This window comes from Manihot esculenta, chromosome 13, assembly GCF_001659605.2.
Source record: "Manihot esculenta cultivar AM560-2 chromosome 13, M.esculenta_v8, whole genome shotgun sequence".
Taxonomy (NCBI): Eukaryota; Viridiplantae; Streptophyta; class Magnoliopsida; order Malpighiales; family Euphorbiaceae; genus Manihot; species Manihot esculenta.
In genome coordinates, this window is record NC_035173.2 from 10703614 (window position 1) to 10714664 (window position 11051).

The 11051-nt window shown below is 34.8% G+C and overlaps 1 protein-coding gene across 1 annotated transcript; it reads left to right on the forward strand.

The window, feature by feature from the left end:
- Window positions 1-1190: 1190 nt before the first annotated feature.
- On the forward strand, window positions 1191-10586 carry LOC110630124 (pre-mRNA-splicing factor ATP-dependent RNA helicase DEAH1-like). Its single transcript, XM_043949324.1, has 10 exons — window positions 1191-1364; window positions 3546-3719; window positions 5324-5403; window positions 5485-5594; window positions 5708-5765; window positions 5968-6025; window positions 6113-6196; window positions 8528-8618; window positions 8687-8790; window positions 9852-10586. The coding sequence occupies exons 1-10, from the start codon at window positions 1191-1193 to the stop codon at window positions 10584-10586; spliced, it is 1668 nt and encodes a 555-aa protein (XP_043805259.1).
- Window positions 10587-11051: the final 465 nt, after the last annotated feature.

Here is an 11051-nt window from a genome sequence, read left to right on the forward strand (position 1 = left end):
CCCTTGGCTATTAGGATTTTAGACTCCTATTAGGATTAGGATTATTTTTGCATATTAGGATTTTATTTCTATTATAAATAGCCTCCCTTGGCTATTAGGATTTTAGACTCCTATTAGGATTAGGATTATTTTTGCATATTAGGATTTTATTTCTATTATAAATAGCCTCCCTTGGCTATTAGGAACTCACTTTCCAATTTTTAAGAAATTTCAATAAGACTTTTCGTCTTTTAGCCTATCTTTTCTCTTATTTCGTCTTAACCAAACGATATTGGTTACAACTCCTGACGGAGTCTAAATAGTCCTGTATCAGATTGGTATCAGAGTGAAGTTCGACCATGGCAGATAACCAAGAGGCGCGACTTGCTGCGATTGAGGCATCCTTAGCAGAATTGAGGGAGATGATCGGACAGCTGACCCTGCAGCAGGGAATCCACCAACTCGCTGCCGCCGCACATCTCCATATGGCCGCCAATCCTGTGGCCGCCATTCCTGTGGTTATCAATCTTATGCCTGCAAATCCCCAACAGAACTATCAGGAAGGTTACAGGATCAAGGTAGACCTTCAAAACTTTTCTGGTTCATTAGATGTTGAATCTGTTCTTGATTGGCTGGCAGAGGTTGAACGCTTCTTTGAAATTATGAACGTGGAAGAGGAACGCAAGGTTCCAATTGTGGCCTATAAGTTGAAAGGGGGTGCAGCAGCCTGGTGGAATTCGATTCAAAACGAACGCTATCGGAAGAGGCTGGAGCCCATACGAAACTGGGTGCTGATGAAGCAGATGTTTGAACAACGGTTCTTGCCTAGCGATCACGCTCAGGTTTTATATAACCGGTATCATGACTGTGTACAAGGGAACCGAAGGGTGGATGAGTATACCGAGGAGTTTCTAAGGCTGCAGGCGAGATGTGAAAACTGTGAGAACGAGGCCCAACAGGTTGCTCATTATCAGAGGGGGCTGAATCACGAAATTCGTTGTATGATGGGAGTAGCTGTGATTTTCACCTTGGCAGACGCTATTGAGATGGCAAAAAGGGCAGAAGAGTGTGTTGATTGGCAGCCACGACAGCAGCAGTACAACCGGAATTTCAATTACAGAAACTCTAGTTCAACAGGGACGCAGCAATATAGAGGCAACTACAGCGGGCAGCCTTCTAAGGTTGTAAATTCTGGCAACCCTCCGAATACCATGGAAGAAAGGAGAGACAGTAAGGGCAAGGCAGTCACCACTACAATAGACAAAGGAGGCAGGACCAATCCTTACCAGAAGCCAACGGGAGACATCTGTTACCGGTGCAGGCAATCTGGTCATCGATCAAATAATTGTCCAGAACGTAGAGGAGTTAATGCTGACCGCCGGCAGGTTAATATAGTTGAGCAGGTGGCTGAAACTGACGAGGAAGTGGATGACGATGACGGATCTATTGCTGGTTCTGAAGATGGAGAGGTCACCTATGTGGTGAAGAAGATCTTATGCTCAACAAAACAGGAGGACGAGACACAAAGGAGGAAGATTTTCCAGGCAAAGTGTCGAGTAGGAGAGGCAATTTGCAGGCTAATTATAGATAGCTGCAGTTGTGAGAATCTGATAGCTAAGCAGTTGGTGGAAAAATTACAGTTGCCTACACAGCCTCACCCCTCACCATACAAAGTCGGATGGATTAAGGAAGGACCGACAATTGAGGTCAACAGAATCTGCAGCGTGCCTATCTCGATCGGTAAATCTTATACTAAACCTGTTAATTGTGATGTTGTGGATATGGATTGCTGTGGAATTTTGCTAGGTCGCCCTTGGCAATTCGACGTTGATGCTTTGCATAAAGGGAAGGAGAATTCATACATGTTCACGTGGAATCAAAAGAAGATTACTATCTTGCCTTCCGGTTCTGCGAAACATTCTAAGGTGGAAGGGAAGCATACTGTTGCTGTTTCTACGGGAGTGCAGAAGCTATCAGGCGCAGTTGAGAAATCTGGAGGCACACTAGCTTTATTGGTGAGAGCAAAAGGTACAATGGAGGATGCACCATCTTTACCACCGCCCGTCAAAGAGTTGTTAAAGGAGTTTCCTAAGATAGTGGAGGAATCATCAAAGCTTCCACCCCTGCGGGATATCCAACATCAGATTGATCTCATTCCTGGATCAAAATTACCGAATCTGCCTCATTACAAGATGAGTCCAAAGGAGAGTGAAATCCTCCAAGAACAGGTGGAAGAATTACTAAAGAAGGGGCATATTCGGGAGAGCATTAGCCCCTGCGGAGTACCTGCCCTATTAGTTCCAAAGAAAGATGGGACTTGGAGAATGTGCGTGGATAGCAGGGCCATCAACAAAATTACAGTTCAATATCGATTTCCTATCCCACGATTGGATGACATGCTAGATCAGCTATCCGGGGCTAAAGTCTTTTCTAAAATCGACCTCAAAAGTGGCTATCACCAAGTTCGGATCAAGGAGGGAGATGAATGGAAGACTGCCTTCAAGACTAAGGAAGGCTTGTATGAGTGGCTGGTTATGCCCTTTGGTTTAACAAATGCACCTAGCACTTTTATGCGACTCATGAACCAGGTTTTGCGTCCTTTCTTACGCAAATTTGTGGTTGTTTATTTTGATGACATTTTGATATTTAGTCGCAGTGAGGAAGAACATCTTCAGCATCTCCGTCAAGTCATGACGGCCCTACAAGAAAGTGAGTTGATTATTAATCTTAAGAAGTGCATCTATATGACGGAGCGCGTTCTGTTCCTGGGATTCGTTGTTAGTGCAGAAGGGATACATGTTGATGAGACGAAGGTAGAAGCAATACGGAATTGGCCCATCCCCAAAACTATTTCTGAAGTTCGCAGCTTTCATGGCCTTGCCACTTTCTACCGACGGTTTATCAGAAATTTCAGCAGCATCGTTGCCCCTATCACAGATTGCTTGAAGAAAGAGAGAGTGCAGAAATTTGCATGGACTGAAGCTGCCAACAAGAGCTTTGAAGAGATTAAAGATAAGCTTACTTCTGCCCCTATTCTTGCTCTACCTGATTTTGATAAACTGTTTGAGATTGAATGTGATGCTTGTGGAGTTGGGATTGGAGGAGTATTGTCACAGTCTAAAAGGCCTATTGCCTTCTTTAGTGAGAAACTGAATGAAGCTAGAAAGAAGTGGTCTACTTATGAGCAGGAACTATATGCAGTATTCCGGGCTTTTAAAACTTGGGAGCAGTATTTGATGGGACGAGAATTTATTATTCACACAGATCATCAGTCTCTGATCCATTTTAAAACTCAAAAACATGTGAATAAGATGCATGCCCGATGGGCAGCTTACTTTGGAGCCTTTCATTATGTCATCAAACATAAGGCTGGCCATAGTAATAAGGTGGCAGATGCTTTGAGTAGGAGGGCTACTTTGTTGATTATAGTTAATCAGGAGGTTGTAGGTTTTGAATTCCTGAAGGATTTGTATGCTACAGATGATGATTTTGCTGATATATGGGCTAGAGTCCAGACTCACCAGCCTACTGATGGGTTCTTGATACATGATGACTTTCTTTTTAAGGAGAACAGGTTATGCATCCCTCGATCTTCCTTGCGGGAGAAGTTGATTCGCGAGATCCATGGAGGAGGTTTGAGTGGTCATTTGGGGCGTGACAAGACTATTGCTGGGTTGGAGGAGCGTTTTTACTGGCCTCAATTAAAAAAGGATACAGGTCGAATGGTTCAGAAGTGCCCAGTGTGTCAAACTCAGAAGGGACATTCGCAGAATACAGGCTTATACACTCCACTGCCTATTCCAGCCCATCCTTGGGAGGACTTGTCTATGGATTTTGTTCTTGGTCTTCCACGTACTCAACGTGGATCTGATTCCATTTTTGTTGTTGTTGACAGGTTCTCTAAAATGGCGCATTTCATTCCCTGCAAGAAAACTAATGATGCTTCCCATGTAGCAAAACTGTTTTTCCAGGAGATTGTTCGCTTACATGGTGTCCCCAAAACCATTACTTCTGACAGAGATGTGAAGTTTCTAGCTCACTTCTGGGTGACTTTATGGAAACGCTTCGGGACTGAACTTCGATACAGCAGTGCTGCTCACCCCCAAACTGATGGACAAACTGAAGTGGTAAACCGCACGCTTGGCAGTCTTCTACGCTGCATCTGCAGTAACAAGAAAACTGCTTGGGATCTTGCTCTTGCCCAAGCAGAATTTGCTTACAACAGTGCGATTCACAGCTCCACAAAGATGTCACCATTTGCTGTTGTGTACAGGAAAGTCCCAGCGCATACAGTTGATCTTATCGCACTTCCCACAGGTTATCACAACCGTCTTGCAGCAAGCAACCTGGCAAAGCAGCACGTGGATATTTTCAAGCAAGTACAACAATGCCTTACGGAAGCCAATGATAAATATAAAGCTACAGCTGATAAACATAGGCGTTTCAAATCCTTCAATGTCGGTGATCAAGTTATGGTGTATTTACGCAAGGAGCGTGGTGGAGGACAGAAAAAGCTTGACGCCAAGAAGATTGGTCCATTCCGGATCATTCAGAAGATTAATGACAATGCCTATGTTCTTGACCTTCCACATGAGATGAAAATTTCCAAAACGTTTAACGTGGTGGATCTATTTCAGTACTATCCTGCTGAAGACAACTCGAGGTCGAGTTCTTTACAAGTGGAAGGGAATGATATGGAACAGTTAGACTCCTATTAGGATTAGGATTATTTTTGCATATTAGGATTTTATTTCTATTGTAAATAGCCTCCCTTGGCTATTAGAATTTTAGACTCCTATTAGGATTAGGATTATTTTTGCATATTAGGATTTTATTTCTATTGTAAATAGCCTCCCTTGGCTATTAGGATTTTAGACTCCTATTAGGATTAGGATTATTTTTGCATATTAGGATTTTATTTCTATTATAAATAGCCTCCCTTGGCTATTAGGAACTCACTTTCCAATTTTTAAGAAATTTCAATAAGACTTTTCGTCTTTTAGTCTATCTTTTCTCTTATTTCGTCTTAACCAGACGATATTGGTTACAACTCCTGACGGAGTCTAAATAGTCCTGTATCATTTTCCCTGACACCTAAACAGTGTGCTGGAAGTAAGATGTAATGACTTCTCCCTATGCTTTTCCGGCTTCTTTATTATAGTCTTTCATGATTTCATCCTTTCTCTGAACTTTTACATGGTTCATGGAGTAGAAAAACAACCTTCATGGTTCTATATGATGCATTTCATCTATGTTCTATGCAAATGTGTTGCATGTGGTCATTTTCCATCAATGTTGTTAACTTATTCCATGCTGTTGTTCCACATTCTTTCTGAAAGGGCAGTACAGAATGCCAGATGCATATGATCAGGAAGGAGATGTTAATCGGGAGAAAAGATTTGTTGTGACTTTGCAGCGCTATAGGTCAGTTTGAAAAAGAAAAATATGGCTCTTTGTAAATTATTTGAATCACTAAATATGCTGTTTTTCTATGAGTAATTTCAGTAGTAGTTTGACTTCTTTTTTTTCCCTTGCTCTCTTGCAAAGGGACCCTAGTGCTGACGAAAAAATGAATCCATTTGCAGAACAGGAGACTTGGGAAAACTACCAAATTGGTAAACTTATGTGATGGTTTTGCCTTTACTGCTTCTATTATTATATTACTATTTTAGTATTTCTTCTCCTGTCCTTTCCAGTTTTGGGCCTAAATATGAACTCATATCCTCAGGGAAAGCAACAATGAAATTTGGTTCAAAGAATAAAAAGCAAATGTCTGATGATTATCAGTAACTTTGGATGTCCATTGACTATCATAAAAGTTTTGACCCAGCATTTCTTCTTATTTTGTGCTGTTTTATTTTATTATGATGAGTTTTTGATGCCTTATTTATCATTTCTGTTTCTCTTTCAGTCTGTCTAAACTTTAATGTTTTTATATATTCTTTTTCTTTCATATGAATAACATAATAGCACTATGAATTTGCTTAGGTTTGTCTTTGAGGACCAGATTGAGTTTATCAAGGAATCGGTGATGGATGGTGACAAGGTAGATCCATTATCCCTAAGTTACATGTGTCTCAGTGTCAAGTTTTCCTTTGAAATTCACAAATGATTGTCTTATTCTTGTGTGCAGTATGATAATGAGATGCGTGAGTACGAGATGCGTGATGAGTCCTTGGATTACTCTAGGGCAAAATCAGCTTTGGAGAAGCTTCAGGTATGTATTTGTTATTTTGAACTACACATGTTTTGCCTTCTTTTTTATATAAAAATGTTTCGGGGCAAAATAGCACTATATATCTTCCCTTTGATTTTTATATAAAAATCAATTGACATTTTAAAATTTTATTATTAATTTTTTATTAATTATTTTTGTAAAATATAATTATTTAATTATTTAAAGCTAAAATTAAAAATAGTCGGGTCCAACTAAATTTTAAAGTAAAAGTTAAAAAGCAATTATATACACAATATTAATATAACTTTATAACAATATTATTATTTAAAAATATTATTTTGTTATATTATTTACAAAAATATATTATTAATATAAAGTGTTATTTTTTATATATTTTTTTAAATAATTACTTTTTTTAATTTTTTTATAAATAATTACTTCAAAAACTATATATTATTTTTATAAATTTATAAAATAAAAACACAAATATTTTTTTTGTAATTCAAAACATTATTTTTTGAATTAAAAAATTATTATTTTTTGAATTATTGCTAAAAAATTATTATTCAAAAATATTCATAAGAAACTTATTTTAATTTTGATCAATATAATTATTATTCTTAATTTTTATCTGGATCGGTAAATATTTTAAATCAAAGTTTATTTAATTATTTTATTTGGAAAAAATATATGTTTGGATAAATCACATAAAATTTTAATTCTAGATAAAATTTTCTAAAATTTATGATAATAATGAAGTTTATTTCTTTAAGGAAAAAAATCTTATTTTTATTTTAAATATATGTTTATTCAAATAAGCTACAATCCAATAAAAAATTACAAAATTTTATAAATAAATTTGTATTAATGTTATGTCAATTATCAATAATGAGCTTTTATTGTTACTTTATTTTAAATAAAGTTAAATTAATTAATTTTTAAAAAATTAGATTTTATTTTAAATTTTTATAGAGTGGATTTATTTTTCATAATTAATTATAATATATAAACATTACATTATTAAAAAGAAAATAATAATAATTCTTCGAAGTTATACTGTTTTGAATTAAAAAAATAATATTTTTGTTTTTATTTTATAAATTTATAAAAATAATATATAGTTTTTGAAGTAATTATTTATAAAAAAATTAAAAAAAGTAATTATTTAAAAAAATATATAAAAAATAACACTTTATATTAATAATATATTTTTGTAAATAATATAACAAAATAATATTTTTAAATAATAATATTATTATAAAATTATGTTAATATTGTGTATATAATTGCTTTTTAACTTTTTACTTTAAAATTTAGTTGGACCCGACTATTTTTAATTTTAACTTTTAAATGATTAAATAATTATATTTTATAAAAATAATTAATAAAAAGTTAATAATAAAATTTCAGAGTGTCAATTAATTTTTATATAAAAATTAAAGGGAAGATATATATTTAACTTTATATTATTTTTTTTAATTTTATAATTTTTTTTGGTAGCTTAGTAGGCTAAAATTATATATAGATTTGAAAATTTAATTTTTATTAATTTAATATATATTTCATAGATTATATATTATTAAAATATATTAATCACTAAGAAGAATTTAATTTTATTTTATTTTTATTTATTCAATAGAATCAACTTACCTACCATTATCATAAGTTTTGTTTTAAAGCTAGATTTTGGGTGGTTTCGACACCCATTAGTGATACTAATAAAATCACCCACTCATCACAATGTTACTGTCAAGAATTCATTTTATATTTAGCTCTACATGTATGAGAAAAAGAAGAAATTATAACAAAAAGTGATTATTACAATTTAGTGAAAAATAATAAATAATGTAGGTTTGCATATTTATAATTAAATGTTCTGATGAAAATGAAGATATTATGTTTATTAATCAAATAGTTATTAAGGCTGTAGCTAATTATAACCTATGTAACCAGTTACTATTTTGGTTTGAAAGCCTTGCTGTCTCTCTTGTTGTTCTTTCTTTCTCATCTCCTTTTTTTTCCTAATTATTCTGCGACACTCATGTTATTTTTTTTCCCCGAACCTAATTTCAACTCTAAAGCAATATTTCTTTCATCCCTATAACTCTAGATCCACAAATCCTTCCCTAAGATTAATCAATTGCTTAATGTTGCCCCCATAAACCATAAACCATTAGTAGGCTGGTCTTAGCTTGGTGTAATTATCCCAATGATATGTTTATACATACTTGCTTCATTGGCATAGAAGAAAAAAAATTTGAGAGATTATGTTTATGGCTTAGGGGTTTTATTGCCTTAAGATAGTTGTATGTCATTGATTTTTTTTGCTGATGAATGCGCAACAGTAATCCTTCTTAGTTTTATCTTTAGATTGGCTACTCCATTCGTTTTGAAGACTGCACATCCAAGAAGACTCTTCTAAAATATATGACAGATGGAATGCTCCTACGTGAATTCCTTGGTGAGCCAAATTTGGCAAGCTACAGATGAGCGGTGCTTCAATGGCTCATTAGTGGTTTCATTCTCTAGATTTTGCTGGTTTACTTACATTCTCTAGATTTATTAGTGTCGTGATGGTGGATGAAGCACATGAAAGAACTTTGTCTACTGATATACTTTTTGGACTAGTAAAGGCAAGTACCTCACTTTAACATCATGATCATCGGTACTTTTGGTTTTTTGGACTGATGCATAAATTGTCTCTTACTTAGTTGTGAAGAGTCTATGTGCTGCTGACATTTTATTTTTACCTATTATAGCCTAGACTCTTTATTTTTACCTATTGTACCATTAATTTTTACTTTTATAATCATAAGCACAATTTGCTGTACTTGTTGATGAATAATTGAATTAAGTGTCAATTTCAAGTTTATCTTCATTATAAAGTGAAAAAAAAATGATGTGTTTAATCTGTTATGCATCAATGAATTGGAAACGTCTTTGGTTAAAGAAAAACTTACAGGTGTAATGGGTCAGAGCAAAAGTTTAGGTGTTACAATTCGATATGCCTCTCATAATCACTCTCCCTTCCCTATCTCTAGTTTCTTGTGCTGCTGAAAATATGTGCTCTGGATTTTCTCCAACAGAATTCTGCTTTGCTGGCATTCTATGTTCTTTTTACCTAGAATATATCACCCATTTCTCTTTCCTCTCCCCTTTGGGTCAAGAGTCATAGAAGCCAAATAAGAGAATTAGAGGGAGGGAAACGTTGCTAAAAGTAGAAGTTAGTTGTAGAAAGCAATTACCTGGAATTCCTGCTGGAGTACTGGTGCGAACTAGCGTATAGAAGAGCTGAGAGAAGCTGTGCTATCCATTCTGGATTAATAAAATTAGTGTTCTCTTTTTATGCTGTCTTTCCTCTCAAATTTCTCTTTTGTTCTATCCTTTTCTTCCATTCTCTCCTCTTAATTGATATCTAGTCCCTGCAGTAACTGGATACTCGGTGTGTCTATCCTAACAGTCTGGCAGTTGTATATTTTAATAGAATTAGGGGTATTAATGTCATTTTGGAAAGTCTACCCTGTCCTTTTGTGGTCTTGTACTGTCTGAGTTCTAAATTGTCCTGTCCAGCAAACCAAATGCAGACCCAGCATAGTTAATTTCAGGAAACGATAATCACCTTGGGGTTTTGGAAGCATATGGTTTTTGTTGTCCTTTTCATTTAGTATCTGAATCTGATGCTTGTGCATGACAGGATATAGCCCGTTTTCGACCAGAGTTAAAGTTGCTTATTTCAAGTGCAACACTGGATGCTGCAAAATTTAGTGATTACTTTGATTCAGCTCCAATTTTTAAAATTCCTGGAAGGAGGTTTCCTGTTGAGATGCACTATACAAAAGCACCAGAAGCTGATTACCTTGATGCTGCAATTGTAACTGTGCTTCAAATCCATGTGACTCAATCCCCTGGAGATATTTTAGTTTTCTTCACAGGTCAGGTGGAAATAGAGACAGCAGAGGAAATTTTGAAGCACAGGACCAGAGGTCTAGGGACAAAAATTGCAGAGCTCATTATCTATCCTATATATGCAAATTTACCAACAGAGCTTCAAGCTAAAATATTTGAACCTACACCTGAAGGGGCCCGGAAGGTTGTCCTTGCAACAAATATTGCTGAAACATCTTTAACAATTGATGGGATCAAGTATGTCATTGATCCTGGCTTTTGCAAGATGAAATCATATAACCCATGGACAGGGATGGAATCATTGCTTGTAACACCTATTTCAAAAGCTTCAGCCATGCAGCGTGCTGGTCGCTCTGGAAGAACAGGTCCAGGAAAATGTTTTCGGTTGTACACGGCCTATAACTATAATCATGATTTGGATGATAATACTGTACCAGAAATACAAAGGACAAATCTTGCTAATGTTGTGCTCTCTTTGAAGAGTCTTGGAATTCACGACTTATTAAATTTTGATTTTATATAGAAAGACTGAATCTTTTAATTATATCATCTCAAACGAATAAAATTCAATTAGCGAAATTATCGTATCCTTTTATAATGACACGATAATCATCAATTAAAAATGTATATTTTTTTATTTAATAAATTTAAAAATATATTCAAAGATAAGATTTAGTCACTAATATATTTAGCATCTCTTTTTTGTTATTGATAATAACAACTAGTAATATTTATCTAAAATTACGGCCTAATATAATATTTTTCATCAATTGGTTGACCATGTATGCATAAATTATCGATTAAAATATCTCTAATTGATTTATCAACAACTTCAAAATAATATCTATAATTAATGAGTGTTTTATCCCATATTATAAGAGAAGCTTCGCATATTAGTAAGGCTAGTTGGGTTCTTTTTTAATGTTACATATTAAGTTTTCATTTAATTTACTAGATATTTTAAATCTTAAATGACCTATACGTTAAC

What these genes read in the sequence shown, in the direction of transcription:
- LOC110630124 (XM_043949324.1), top strand. Translation starts at nt 1,191, where the DNA reads ATGGAAGAAAGGAGAGACAGTAAGGGCAAGGCAGTCACCACTACAATA. An exon ending in TTAATGCTGACCGCCGGCAG is followed by an intron (nt 1,365 to 3,545) that starts GTTAATATAGTT and finishes TTTCTTTTTAAG; the next exon opens with GAGAACAGGTTATGCATCCC. An exon ending in CAGCTTTGGAGAAGCTTCAG is followed by an intron (nt 6,197 to 8,527) that starts GTATGTATTTGT and finishes TTTTATCTTTAG; the next exon opens with ATTGGCTACTCCATTCGTTT.